The 15059-nt window shown below is 40.4% G+C and overlaps 1 protein-coding gene across 4 annotated transcripts in view; it reads left to right on the forward strand.

Moving 5' to 3' along the window:
* Positions 1 to 12403, forward strand: part of LOC127617079 (ephrin-B1-like) — a 177396-nt gene extending 164993 nt beyond the window's left edge. For all 4 annotated transcript variants that reach the window (XM_052088959.1, XM_052088960.1, XM_052088963.1 and 1 more), the window contains one exon: positions 9371 to 12403. In XM_052088959.1, the coding sequence (XP_051944919.1) occupies positions 9371 to 9747 (377 nt within the window). In that variant the 3' untranslated portion in view covers positions 9748 to 12403. The remainder of the gene's footprint in view (positions 1 to 9370) is intronic.
* Positions 12404 to 15059: the final 2656 nt, after the last annotated feature.

Genomic DNA, 15059 nt, shown 5'->3' on the forward strand with positions numbered 1-15059 from the left:
ACCATTAGAATGGGAAAAAAAATTATCTCAGTGATTTTGAGTATGGCATGATTGTTGGTGTCAGATGGGCTGGTTTGAGTATTTCTGGGACTTTCACACACAACAGTCTCTAGAATGTACTCAGAATGGGGCTAAAAACAAAAAACAGTGAGCGGCAGTTCTTTGAATGGAAATGTCTTGTTGATGAGAGAGGTCAACAGAGAATGTCCAGACTGGTTGGAACTAGATAAAGTCTACAGTTCTCAGTTAACTACTCTGTACAATTGTGCTGAGAAGAATATCATCTCTGAATGCCAGTGTTGGAAAAGCTACTCAAAAAATGTACTGTAGCTAGCAAAGCTACTAACTACTCAACAGAAAAATAAATTAAGCTAAGCTAAAAGCTACACTTCACAGGAAGTAGCAAGTTACTCTGTGTTCCACCGAACACTTTCACGGATCCGAAGGAGACTGCCGAGCAATCCGCATCTCCATCAGTTTGCCTGCAGATGTGAAGAAAGAAGAATCCCCTTCCCTCTTCAATCAAGTTGACGTCGCTGATTTCTCCGCCAGCTGCCACGAATCAGCAGCCGTACCGCTCGCCGACAGAGTGAGGAAACGGCCTCCCGTCATCCCGTTCCACATGCGTCCTCACGCGAGTAAGAGGTTAACGTCTGGGCAGAGATAGAATATTTAGGTGTGTTATGCTTGTGGATCAAGTTTCTTGCTTGTACAATTTACGGACCACCGAGTCCGCTCATTGTTGCTATTAATACTCAAGGTATTAATGTAACTTATTGTTATCACAAATGAGAGTTTGCTGTGTTGTAATCCAACCACGTTGGCCTGTTGTGTATTTACGCCATCACGGATGAGACTGCGTTTATCCATTAAAGGACCAAAGACCGCGGGACGGGTTACGAGCAGTTCACCGCGTCTCTGAGTGATAAACCAACAGTTGCCTTCTCTCCTACGATTGCGAAAGCGGCTTCGGCACCTCCACTTTATTCTCTCTCTCTTTCGTACTAACCGCGCACACACGTGACCCTTCACAAACATTTGGCTAGTAGATATCTTTGTGAAAAGCTTGGCGGAAATCTTGCGTGACGTACTCTCCACGAGAGTCACGTCCGCCATTTTGTGCGCGTCACTCCTTACACACACACACACACACACCCTCTCTTTCACACACACACACACACACATCATCTTGCATCCATCTTGGATGATCGAAGATGGCGGCGCGGTAGCACGCTGCAGCCGCTCCGGATCTAAAATGGTGCTATTTTTGTTAAATAACCCCACTGTTGCAGCACACGGACATCGGAGCAACTGGTGTTCGTGTTTACCATTGCCAGACACTGCTCAAATATAGGATTCATGCAACATCTAAGCTGCATGATGACCTGCAGGAGGTGCTATGCGAACTCTGCTTGCTGCGGAGACCAGGCCTCCAGTCCTCGGCATCGCCTGATGCTGGTTGCTGGGGGAGAGGACGTCGAAAGCTGTGTGCGAGGAAGAGGAAGCATGGCAAGAGAGCGGAGGTCCATGCTAGGCTAAAAACAAACCCTAGCTGGCCGGCACTCCCGTCTATCCTGCTCTCAAATGTTTGCTCCCTGGACCATAAACTGGACTACATCTGACTCCAGCAAGGCTACACAACGTGAGTTTAGAGACTGCTGCGCCTTTGTTTTCACGGAGATGTGGCTCAGCGACAGAGTTCCGGACGCCGCCATTCAGCTAGACGGGCTCGCCTCGTTTCGTGCTGACAGAAATTCAGCTCTATGTGGTAAGACTCGTGGTGGTGGCTTATGTGTTTATATCAACATGGAATGGTGCAAGAACTCTATGCTAGTCTCTAGCTACTGCTCATCGCTGGTGGAGCTTGTGACTGTTAGATGCAGACCTTTTTATTTACCACGGGAATTCTCCACTGTTTTCATAACCGGAGTTTACATTTCCCCCAGCGCTAACGCTAAGGAAGCACTCTGTGAACTGTATGGGGCTATGAGCAAACTGCAGAACGCTCACCCTGACAGACTGTTTATTGTCGCCGGAGATTTCAACCATGCAAATCTCAAGATAGTGCTCCCTAAATTCCATCAGTATGTGGACTTTGCAACGAGAGGGGCGAACGCGCTTGATCTTGTTTACACAAACATCCCAGGCGCATACCAGCGGAGCCCTGCACCCACCTTGGCTACTCAGACCACATCTCTGTGATGCTAATTCCAGCATACAGACCGCTCGTCAGATGCACAAAACTGCTTCAGAAGCAGGTGAAAATCTGTGCTCTTCAAGACTGTTTTGAGTGTACTGACTGGCAAATGTTCAGGGAGGCTGCAACATATGGTGACTCTACCAACTTGGAGGAATACACAGCATCAGTGACCAGCTACATCAGCAAGTGCATTGATGATTTCACTTTCTCCAAGACCATCACCACACGCTCCAACCAGAAGCCGTGGATGACTGCGGAGGTGCGCGCGGCTGAGGACCAGAGACTCCGCCTTCAGAGCAGGCGTCAAGGCAGCCCTAAGAACAACAAGGGCCAAACTGTCCCGGGCCATCAGAGAGGCAAAGTGCGCACATGCCCAGAGAATCCACAGTCACTTCCGGGACAGCGGTGACACGCGGCACTTGTGGCAGGGCATCCAGGCCATCACCAACTACAGGACAACATCAGTTGCCTGTGACAAAGATGCCTCCCTTCCAGATGCGCTGAACGACTTCTATGCTCGGTTTGAAGTGCAGAATGAGGTGGTGGCGAGGAAGACCACCCCTCCTCCCAATGACCAGGTGCTCTGTCTTACGACAGCTGATGTGAGGAAACCTCTACGTAGAGTCAACCCACATAAGGCTGCTGGACCAGACAGCATTCCTGGCAGAGTGCTCAGAGGATGTGCAGACCAGCTGGCAGATGTTCTTACCGACATCTTCAACATCTCTCTGAGCAGCGCCGTCATTCCAATGTGCTTCAAGGCCACCACCATCGTCCCCATGCCAACGAAGTCTTCAGTGTCCTGCCTCAACGACTACCTTCCCATCGCAATACACCCATCATCATGAAGTGCTTCGAGAGGCTTGTCATGAAGCACATTAAGACCCAGCTGCCCCCCTCACTAGACCCACTGCAGTTTGCGTATCGTCCAAACCGTTCAACAGATGATGTCATCGCCATCACCCACCTAGATAAAAAGGACTCAAACGTTTGAATGCTGTTCATAGACTTCAGCTCAGCATTCAACACAATCATTCCCCAGCACCTGATTGGAAAGCTGAACCTTTTGGGCCTGGACACCTCCCTCTGCAACTGGATCCTGGACTTCCTGACTGGGAGACCTCAGTCAGTCCGGATCGGGAACAGCATCTCCACCACCACCACACTGAGTACTGGGGCCCCCCAGGGCTGTGTGCTCAGTCCACTGCTGTTCACTCTGCTGATTCATGACTGTGCAGCAATGCACAGCTTGAATCACATCATCAAGTTCTCCGATGACACGACCGTGGTGGGTCTCATCAGCAAGAATGATGAGTCAGCATACAGAGAGGAGGTGCAGCGGCTAACGGACTGGTGTAGAGCCAACAACCTATCTCTGAATGTCGACAAAACAAAGGGATGTTTGTTGACTTTAGGAGAGCACAGAGTGACCTCTCTCCGCTGAACATCGATGGCTCCTCTGTGGAGATCATCAAGAGCACCAAATTCCTTGGTGTTCACCTGGCGGAGAACCTCACCTGGTCCCTCAACTACTACATCCGCAAAGTTCTGACAAAACCCTCTATAGTAACCCACCATCCCAGGAAATCGGTGTAACTCATGACAGGTAGCTGGTAGAATCCACTTTTGCATGGATAGGTTTTACACAACCCCGGCCAATCACCTTACCCAAATAGGTCACATCGTTTATCGTCAGATTGGCTTCAACTAGACGCCCAAAAAGTTCTCTAATTTGACAAAGATGTTCAGACCAAGAAGAACTATATAGAACAACATCATCCAGGTAAGCCTCACAACCTGTTATCCCGGACAACACGTGATTGATTAGCCGCTGAAATGTAGTGGAAGCATTTCTTACCCCAAAAGGCATAATGGTGTACTGAAGAAACCTATCGGGTGTAACAAACGCAGAAAGTTCTTTAGCACGAGATGTTAGGGGAACTTGCCTATATCCTTTCAGGAGGTCAAATTTGCTGATGAATTGTGCAGAGCCAACACGGTCAACACAATCATCAATTCTAGGCAAAGGATAACAATCAGGTTTTGTCAAGGAATTTAGCTCCTGTAGTCGGTGCAAAAACTATACGAATTATCAGGTTTGCTCACTAAAATACACGGAGAGCTCCAAGAACTAAAACTGGGTTCTGCCAAGTTATGAGCAAGTAAATACTCCACTTATTTCTGGAGTAATTTTCTTTTTACAGGGTTTAATCGATATGCATGCTGTTTCACTGGTTGAGCTACACCAACATCAATGTCATGCTTAATGACATGAGTTCGAGTCGGAACATCCAAAATGAACTTACTAACTTCATTATATCGGCCTTCTCAGATTCAGACAGATGAGACAAATGGTGAGCAAAGTTAGCAAGAATTTCTGAGTTATTAAGTCATCCTTCCACTTCTCCCCGAGAAGGACCTTTCATCTCCTCTGGACTGTCAGCAACCTCTGCAGATGATGCTAAAACACTTGGCTCAACCATTTCAGTAGTGGTCACAACATCAACAGACAAATAAGGTACGGGAGTCACATATGGTTTCAGTAAATTAAAATGACAAACCTGTATTTTCTTTCGACATAGGGTGTGTTTAATACATAGTTATTATTGGAGAGACACTTCGGAATCGTATAAGGTCCAGCAAACCTAGCCTGAAAAGGACTTGTCAAAACAGGTAACAACGCCAGCACTTGATCACCAATTAGAAAATTTCTGGACTTTACTTTGCGATTAAACAACCTCTACATCTTTCCTTGAGACTTACCTAGTTTTCGTAGAGCAATAGCTCTGGCTTCATAGAGTCGATAACGGAAACTACTTACATAATCTAAAACATTCTCGGGAGGGTCAGAAGTTGTCCACCCATCTGCCAAGACAGCAATAGGGCCCTTAACAGTGTGTCCAAACACCAACTCATTAGGGCTAAAACCTATGCTCTCTTGTACGACTTCACAAATAGCTAGCAACAACCAAGGAAGTCCTTCCTCCCAGTCACAATCAAGTTCAACACAATAAGACCTCAAATGTGACTTAAGAGTCTGATGGAATCTTTCTAGCACTCCCTGACTCTGAGGGTGATAAGCACTCGAGATATTGTGTTTAACTTTTAGTTGCCACATGACTTTAGAAAAGTGTCGAGACATAAAGTTCGAGCCCTGATCAGACTGTAAGGTTTTTGGGATGCCAAAAATAGACATAAAACTTGTTAAAGCCTTTAAAATAGCTTTGGTAGTAATCAATCTCAGAGGATAAGCTGCAGGATAACGTGTAGACTGACACATTACAGTGAGTAAATAAGCATTTCCACCCTTGGATCCTGGTAAAGGACCAACGCAGTCGACAATCAGGTGTTCAAAAGGGGGTGGTAACTGCAGCAATAGGCTGTAGAGGAGCCAGTGGAACTTTTTGATTTGGTTTTCCAGTCATTTGACAAGTATGGCAGGACCGAACGTAGTTAACCACATCTCGCTTGATTCTAGGCCAATAAAATTTCCTCAGAACTCTATCACATGTTTTTCGTACCCCCATGTGACCAGCAATGCCTTTGTGAGATAGCTGTAAGATGGGTTGGCGAAAACTAAATGGAACTACAATTTGGATCCTTGGTTCCTGTGAAAAATCAGAGCTCATAGGTTGTTGTTTATAAAGAAAACCATCTTGGAGGAAGTAGAAGGGAGATGAGGTTTTGTCCCCCTCTTCTCGAGCTAAAGAGAATAATTCTTGAACTGTATCATCCGCCTGCTGCACTTTAATAAGGTAATCTCGAGTCACACTATAAAGTGGAGATAAAGAACAAGTGTCAACATGGTCATCACAAATAAACAGACTTTCAAATATGGAATAGGACTTATCCATCTTACAACCAACAACAGACTGTAACTCATGCACAGGGACCACATCTTCTTCTTCAGTACACACTGTACTAAGTTCTGGCTGAGAGTCATTTTCAGAAGCAATAAAAGTATCACAAAGAACACTTTCAGCTTCATCTGGCATACTTTTATTAGCCATCGCTCGAGTTATTGCACAGGCGGGAAATAAATCAGGATGGTCAGAAGACCCAACCCACTTCTCTACAGCAGAAACTACTATAGGTGGAATAGTAGTTCATAGAGTATGAAAGTGACCCCAGGGACAGGAAGCATATCACAAACTCCAACTACCACATCGCCTGAGACAAGTTTGGAATTTAGTTGAATGCGGTGTAGAGGAACTTCCATGAACCCCATCTCAAACCCTCTCACCAATACATGTGTTCCTGTAGCAGTACGTTCAGACAAGGACAAAAGTCCTTTCAACAAAAAGGATTGCCCTGCACCAGTATCTCGAAGAATACGTACTGGCACAGTCTCCTCAGAATTAGGCAACGACACAGTCCCTTCAGAGAGAAATGGTGAAAAATCAGAGTCATTTTTAACACTCTCCACCTCAGTGATATCCACCTGTTCAAACTGCTTATTAAATTGAGCAGTATGATTCATACCTGACGTGGAAATTAAACCAACAGGTTTAGCAACTTTCTCTTTTTTTTGAGAACAATACAGTCCGAAGTTTTATGTCCTGCTTTTTACAATAAAAGCAAACCATATCACTTTTTGTGCGTGTAACTGAGGTATTGTCAGCAGAATTTGATGCAACATTCTGGCGTAACCCCATCCTTTTATTTTTAGCAGAGACACTCAATTTAGACCTACTCAGATCATTTGAGTGACTGACAAAAACTTGATAAGTGAGAACAAATACATCTGCCATTAGAGCAGCATCTGATAATGTACTTCCTTTATGCTCATTAAGATACATAGCAACGGATCTTGGAACACAGTTTTTAAACTCTTCCAAAAGAATTTTCTCTCTAAGCTGTTCTTTAGTGTTTACTTTTACCGAGGTACACCATTGGTCAAACAGATTCTCTTTCGCTCTAGCAAATTCAAGATAAGAACACTGTTTTATGTTTTTTTTTTTACTGTTTTAACAGATTTAAAGTTACTCCTAAATTTCTGGTGGTATGCCTCAGGTGCTAATTCATCAGCATGCAAAATAGCAGACTTCACAATTTCATAATCACCACTTTGTTCTATAGTCAGCGCTGAATACACCTCCTGTCCTCGCCCGACTAAAACACATTGCAACAGTAAAGTCCAAAACTCCTTAGTTTCCAACGCGCTCAAAATGTTGGAAATACTTCTCTACTTCCTTCTTCCTTCACTAGTCTAATGTTTTTATAAACATCAAAAACAGGTGCAGCGAGCACTGGTTCAACAGATGGCACGTGAAGTGGAATTTCAACCGTTTGTGCATTCAGCTCTAACTCAAGTTTCCTCAGCTGAAACTCTCTTTCCTCCCTTTCCTTTTCAAACTGTAACTCCAGTTTACGTAATTCTAATTTCTGTTGTAACTTCTTTATTTCAAAATCATTTTCTAACTCTTTCTCTTTCAGTGCACAAGCGTCACGCTCAGCACAAAGTTTATCCGCATCAACAAACAACTGTTTCTCTTGCAAAGACATCTCACTAAATTTTGCATTTCTGTCTGTATCAAAAGGAGAGGAGACTAAAGTCTCTTCAGAATGAATAACTTGAGTCCTTACCTCTAAAACACCCCGCTCGAAAAGTGCGCTTTTCACAGTTTTCATCAGAGTTTCCTTAAGCCTCTTATCATTACTGGTTACCTCCACATCAAAGTGTTCGGCAATCTGCAACAGCTCTTCCTTTGTACATTTCTCCAATAAGATTTCCGAAGGAAATATGAAGAAATCCTCGATTACTGATGACATTTCTGCAAACGAAAACGTTTGAGACGCTCCTAAACTAGAGCTTTGGAAATACAAATCCCATCAGCCACTTCGCCAGGGATCGTCACACATACACGCTCCGGGTGCAAACCCCACCTTAGTTATTAGATAAATAAAGACTTGCCACAAGTCATTCCCCAAATGATCTATTTATTTGGCAGGCATCACAAACAACAGATACGGAAAATACAACAAAGTGTCACCTTAAATGAAACTGAGACTCCAGTTCCTAACTATAATCAGAACTAACTTAACCTTCCTGCTCTTCAAAGGTGTACCAGACTCGGGGCGGCATTAAACGCTGAACTCGAAAACAATTGGCATTTCAAACCAAAAGCCCGAAGTGTACCCCCAACAGAGATTTAAAACCTCCATCCAGAATAACCTTCAAAAATAATAAAGGCAAAATAACAAAAAAAAACAAATAGTGCCACGATGGAAGGATTTTAAATCCAGCTGAGACACTCTAACTCACTGAAATCTCCTCATTTACAGGTGAACACACTGAAAACATTATGCATTTACTTACTCGTGTAGCAATCCTGGACGAGCCCCCAATTTTATGTCACGACTAGCTCGTTACAAGCCGCAACATAAAAGAGGGATCAGACAACAAGTCTAATTAATTAAAAAGAAAATGGTTTTATTGTCATTAAACAAATACCACCACAACCAATAAATAATAAACATGAGTCTAGGGATAACGAAGGGAAAAACACAGCGTTAGCAAATAATATAACTATAACAAAATCTTTATGCTACACGATATCAGAAAAGCATAAACAAGAAAAGAGGATAAATGTCAATAAGGTCTTACTGGGACCAGCCACTCCTAAGATATGAAACTATCCCAGTGAGCCCCTTTCCCAAATAACCCACAACATTTTAAACTTCTACTAATTGCTAATTAGTATGGGGAGAACCAATCGCGTCACAAGATTCAGTCACAGTGTTCTATTGATTTTAATAATTGCTAATTATTAATTATTGCTAATAACCAAACCCGCACCTAATCTGTGAGCCCTGTTCTTCAGTTATGACTTTCTATTCTTTAAATGTAGAAAAAGAAATGAGTAAACATACAGTATAAGAAAATATGAAAGAATAAAAGAAACAACATAAATGAAGTACAACATGATGTGTGTTTGCTCTTTTTAAGCAGTACACACTCAGACATCATATGGACTAGTGTTATGGTACAGATGTGGTGCTCGATTTTTTTGAAAAGTGCCATTTCACATTTTACTGCAGGTTGAAATTTTGGCACTACCTAAAAATGTCTAAATGCCAATGTAAAATTGAAGACAGCAATTAAATGATCAGAACACAGACTGCTGGATTTCTTTTGGCGTCTCATTTTTTTATCTTCCTGTTTCTTAGAAATGATTAATCAGATTCCCAGTGACAGTGATGACAGCATTCTGGGCTCAAAGATTGCCATGTTCTCCGCCATCGGTGCTGGTTGCGTCATCTTCCTAATCCTCATAATTTTTCTGGTCATTCTGCTCATCAAGATTCGCAAGCGCTCACGGAAGCCTACGCAGCCCCGATCAACCTCCCTGATGCTCAGCACCCTCACCAGCCCCAAGATGATGGGCAACGCCAGCTCCGAGCCCAGTAACATCATCATCCCATTACAGACAGAAAACAATTACTGCCCACACTATGAGAAAGACAGCGGCGATTACGGTCATCCGGTCTATATCGTACAGGAAATGCCTCCGCAGAGTCCGACCAACATCTACTACAAGGTATGAAGCTTCATGAGAGCTGTTGGACATTGTTTTTATTGCACTGACTCTCTGATATGGAGACGTTCTCAATCATTCACCAGAACAGAAATAATGGACTGAGAACCACAGGACAAAACAGAGAGAGGGACAGTTTTGTGGGAGCCTGTAACCTCAGACTTTCGCTCTGTGTGTCTCTCTTTCTCTTATATTTTAGTTTTATTACAATAACAATTTTTTTTTTTGCACATTTGTGTGAATGCAATGCATTTAAAATCTCCTGGAACAATCGAAATGGAGTTTCCTGCATATTGAGCAACCAGAAGAGCGTTTTCCATTCCTACCAGATCCTTTGGTTTCAAACAATTCCTCAGGTGTAAATTCAGACTTTTCACACTCAGGTAACAGGGCACAAGATGACAAATAATGGCGATTGTCCCCCTTCTTACAACAAAAATTTGCCTTACTAGTTTTAAACAGATTTTTGCTGTTTCTCATAGAGATTCATTTGCAGTTTTGCTTCAGGCTTCAGTTGTATAGAGTGTGTATTGTATGTAATGAACATTTGTCGATGTCGCTTTAACCTCTGTGTTTTATTGTGTATAATGTTCATTTGGCCCTTGTGCTAAACCAGCGGTTACTGCACATGTTAATGCAGGCCGAGGAGAGATACGGACATGTGGAGGGTAAAGGGGCAGTTCATCCAAAAATCATAATTTCTCACCAATCCTATATGACTTTGTTTCTTACGTGAAATATAAAAAGAAAAATTGCCAGGCTGCACTTTTCCAAACATTGAAATTGAATGGAGACTGGGGCCGCTAATATCCAAAAAAAAGGCCCCATTAAAATATTGTAAAACTGCTATATTTGACAGCTTTGTGTGATGAAAAGACAGAAACTAAAGTCATTGTTTACCAAAAAAGCAGTTCTCACATCAAATATGCTTCCACATCAGGTTTGAGTAATGGCACAACAATATTTGATGCGTGAGGTACTGTATTGCTGTGAATAACGATTTTCATTTCGAGCTCACACAAAGCTGTTGTATCACTGAGGAAATGTGCAAATGTGGAATGAACTACTTTTATCATATCTTAATGTTGATTCTTTTTTTGTCATTTTGGAGCTTTATAACTCCAGTCCTAATTCACTTTCTTTAAATAAAAATTTATAAATGACATATAAATGACGAAATGATGATAAAATAAACTGTTCCTTTGATGCATCTTGGTTTTCAATAACATCTATTTATTGCAAGTATTTGACTGGAAAATGAGGATTTGTGTTGAAGTGCACTTTTACAGTTTTGGCTGCGGTAGATATATCTGTGTCTATCAGTGAGCTGGACTGCAGAATGTTATTTGCACATGAGAGTGATGACATAATTATTCATGAAAAAACACATCCCAAACAAGTCAGTCACGATATATACACCATCACTCTGTTATAAAACGACTCGTATAATACATACAGTATATACCGTGCCCACTCCAAATATAAATATGTAGAGAAATGTCTTTCTGTCTTAGTTCTTTGGTTAAACTTGTCATTAATGTGATACTCGTTACAATTATTGTGTTCATAGTGTAAGATTTTGGTCTCTGGACAAAGGTCAACAATCTAGTCCAATAATAGAGAGAGAGAGAAATACATTTCTTCATATTATTTCTTCATCAGTGTTTATTTTTGTCCAGAGGGATCTTCTGTGCACATTAAAGTGTAGATTTTCAGTGTTCTTGCTTGTTAAAGGTTTTCATTTCATAAGGAATGAGAATTTCATTTGAAATCGTGTCTTGTCCATGTTATTAACAGTCTGGCAAATGGAGAGAACTATACAGTATACGTAGAGGGAGGATTCAAGCAATAGTATGTACATATGTGGATAAATGTAAAGAAAAAAGTGATCATTTTCACCTGAGACCCGTTTATGAATCTGGAATTTTGTAATGCAAATTTTTTTTTCAAAGATTTTCAATAATAACATTTTGTATAAATGGCATTTTTTTCCTTTCCATATTCTCCTAAAAGACCGCTAACAGCACATCAGGTCAATTGAATTACACAAACTGTACTGCATATCATTTTATTGTAGCATGTGATGGTTGATATCATTTTGATTTCAAAGCGTGTATGAGTTCATTATTTCAATATCATTGTTCCTCTGCAGGTGGCTTCTGGGCTACAGGAATAACACTTTTTTTCTCAGTGAATGCAATAGTAGTTTGCAAATAATAGTTTGTTGTCTGTCAGTTTTGATGCTAAAAAACATTTTCAATTGATTTGCCAACACATTAAATAGTCAAACATACAGGTGAAATTCTGTCCCTTACGTTTACATATTTTGTCCTTCACAATTGATCATATTTTGTCTTTTCCAAAGCAGTTAGTGAAGTGATTTGATTATTTTCATTGTTTCAAGTGTTCATTAGAATGAACACTTGAAATGTTGTTTTAAGGAATGTCTTGTAAAAAGCTACATTTCATGTTTAACACAAAGCACTCTAAATTCATTGAACATTTGTCAAAAATCTCTGTCCTCTTTATTTTACGCTTGTTTCAGTTGATTTTTTTCATGCTTTGAATGGAGACAAGTTTTGAAATATGATATTGCTTATTGACCAATACATTTTTCCCATGGAATTCTGTTCTGCCTTTTCTCACTTTACCTGTTTGCACAATAATGAAATGAAGCATACAATTATAGAAATGTTGGAACATGTCAAAGCTTGGCCTGTCTTGGTTTCCATTGTCTTGATTTCACATCTCACTAAGTGCCAAATGTGAGTACATAAATCTCGCTAGTTGGCCAAAAACTTGATTAGAAACTACAAGTGTTGATTTGTTACTCAAAAAGAGTAATGAATTACAAATGACAAATTACTGCTCTAAAATTGTAATCAGATGATTGACTTGATTACTTCATCTGAAAAGTAATCACATTATTAATTAATTTGATATTACTTTCTAAAACACTGTTTTTGTAATATCAATAATTTGTTCTTGTTCATTGATTTGTTAGAGGGCGCACAGCTGACACGAAACACAAACAGATGGACATATTACATAAAACATTTGAGATGCATTCTACATACATATTATTAAAGTCAAGTCAAGTCAATTTTATTTGTATAGCGCCTTTCACAACACACATCGTTTCAAAGCAGCTTTACAGAATATCAGCATTAACAGACGATAAAACTGTTATGTCTATAAAGTCGATTAATCATCATTGTGTAATTTCGATAAAATACGATTTTTAATAGTGTTTAAAAATAATTAAATGATAATTGTATTAATAACCCCAGTGAGCAAGCTGTAGGCTGACTGTGGCAAGGAACACAAAACTCCATAAGATGTTGATTAATGGAGAAAAATAACCTTGGGAGAAACCAGACTCACTGTGGGGGCCAGTTCCCTCTGGCTAACATTTTGAATGTAATGTAAATATTAATTATGTATAGTTAAAATCATGGTTTAAAATTATTAAACTAAGTGTTAAGGGTCAGTGATTAAACATCGATTGTGTTTGAACTGTAAGATTAATGACCAAAGTCTTTGAAGTCCATCTAGATTAATTGCAGAAGTTCACATAGATGCAATTGTCCTTGTTAATTGGCTGATGAAGGCTTTTGTTGGCAATAGTTAGTCTATGTATTCCATTTCAAGATCGTAGTCCATCTATAGACCGAGGTGATGCAGGTTGGAGTTGGCATCATTTCATCCTCTGAAGTCTGTCATAATAGATTGAAGTGATGTTTGGCTGGCACCGGCTGCATTTAGTCATCATCATTCTGCGACATGTAGCAGTGGAGTCCAACATGAAGCAGGAATGGTGCTGGATCCAGCCGGTTCTGGTGACCTCAGGATAGGAGTCCCGAGGTTGAGACAGGGAAACAAATAAAAAGATGTAAGCGTAGATGCCATTTAATTTATTGCAGAGTAAGAGATCATGCTCAATGTTTCTGGTTTCTGGTTCCGGCAGACCCAACTAAAGCAGCCTAATTGTGGGTTGGAGGATAAATTAGGTGTATGCCTGGCTAAATAGATGAGTCTTTAGTCTAGACTTAAACTGAGAGAGTGTGTCTGCATCTCGAACAGTGTTTGGGAGACTATTCCATAGTTTAGGAGCCAAATATGAAAAGGATCTTCCTCCTTTAGTGGATTTTGATATTCTAGGAACTATTAATAGGCCAGAATTTTGCGATCTTAATGAACGTGTTGGAATATAGCGTGGTAGAAGATCACTTAAGTACTGCGGAGCTAGACCATTCAAAGCTTTGTACGTCGTTATTTTGTGTGAATTTTAAAATCAATACGGAATTTAACAGGTAGCCAATGTAACGATGATAAAATGGGGCTAATATGATCATATTTCTTGGTTCTCGTCAGCACTCTGGCTGCTCCATTTTGAACCAATTGAAGTTTATTTATTGATCTTGCTGGACATCCTCCCAGTAATGCATTACAATAATCTAGTCTTGAGGTCATGAACGCATTAATTAGTTTTTCGGCATCAGCAACCGAGAGCATATGCCTTAATTTAGCAATATTTCTTAGGTGGAAGAATGCTATTCTACAAACATTTGTAATTTTATTTTCAAAGGACAGATTGGTATCAAATATAACACCTAAGTTCTTCGCTGTTGAAGATGATGTAACAGTACATCCATCTAGAGACAAATTATATTTTAGTGGCTTATTTTTAGAGTTTTTTGGTCCAATAATTAGAACCTCTGTTTTGTCAGAATTGAGTAGAAGGAAATTTCTGGCCATCCAATCTTTTATTTCATTAATACAGTCTGCTAATTTTGAGAATTGTGAAATCTCATCAGGTTTTGAAGAAATATAAAGTTGTGTATCGTCAGCATAGCAGTGGAAACTTATTCTACGATTCCTGATAATATCTCCCAGGGGAAGCATATACATGGAGAAAAGCAGAGGCCCTAAAACTGATCCCTGTGGCACTCCATATTTTACTTTTGTTTGGTTTGACAATTCCTCATTTACATAGACAATGTGGTAGCGGTCTGCTAAATATGACCGAAACCATGCTAATGCCACTCCACAAATTCCAACATAATTCTCTAGCCTATTCAAGAGAATGTCGTGATTTATCGTGTCGAATGCAGCACTAAGATCTAAAAAAAAAAATTGTAAAAAAAAAATAGTAGTTAAAAAAATAGTAAAGTAAAATAATGAAAAGTAATCAACTTAACTGAAAAAGAGTAACTGTAATCTGACTATAAATATTTTAAATGTAATGCACAACACTACTTTAAATATCAAATCCCTTTGTAATTATTAAAGATTACAGTATTGGTGTAACGGTATGAAAT

The sequence above is a fragment of the Xyrauchen texanus genome, chromosome 23, assembly GCF_025860055.1.
Source record: "Xyrauchen texanus isolate HMW12.3.18 chromosome 23, RBS_HiC_50CHRs, whole genome shotgun sequence".
Lineage (NCBI taxonomy): Eukaryota > Metazoa > Chordata > Actinopteri > Cypriniformes > Catostomidae > Xyrauchen > Xyrauchen texanus.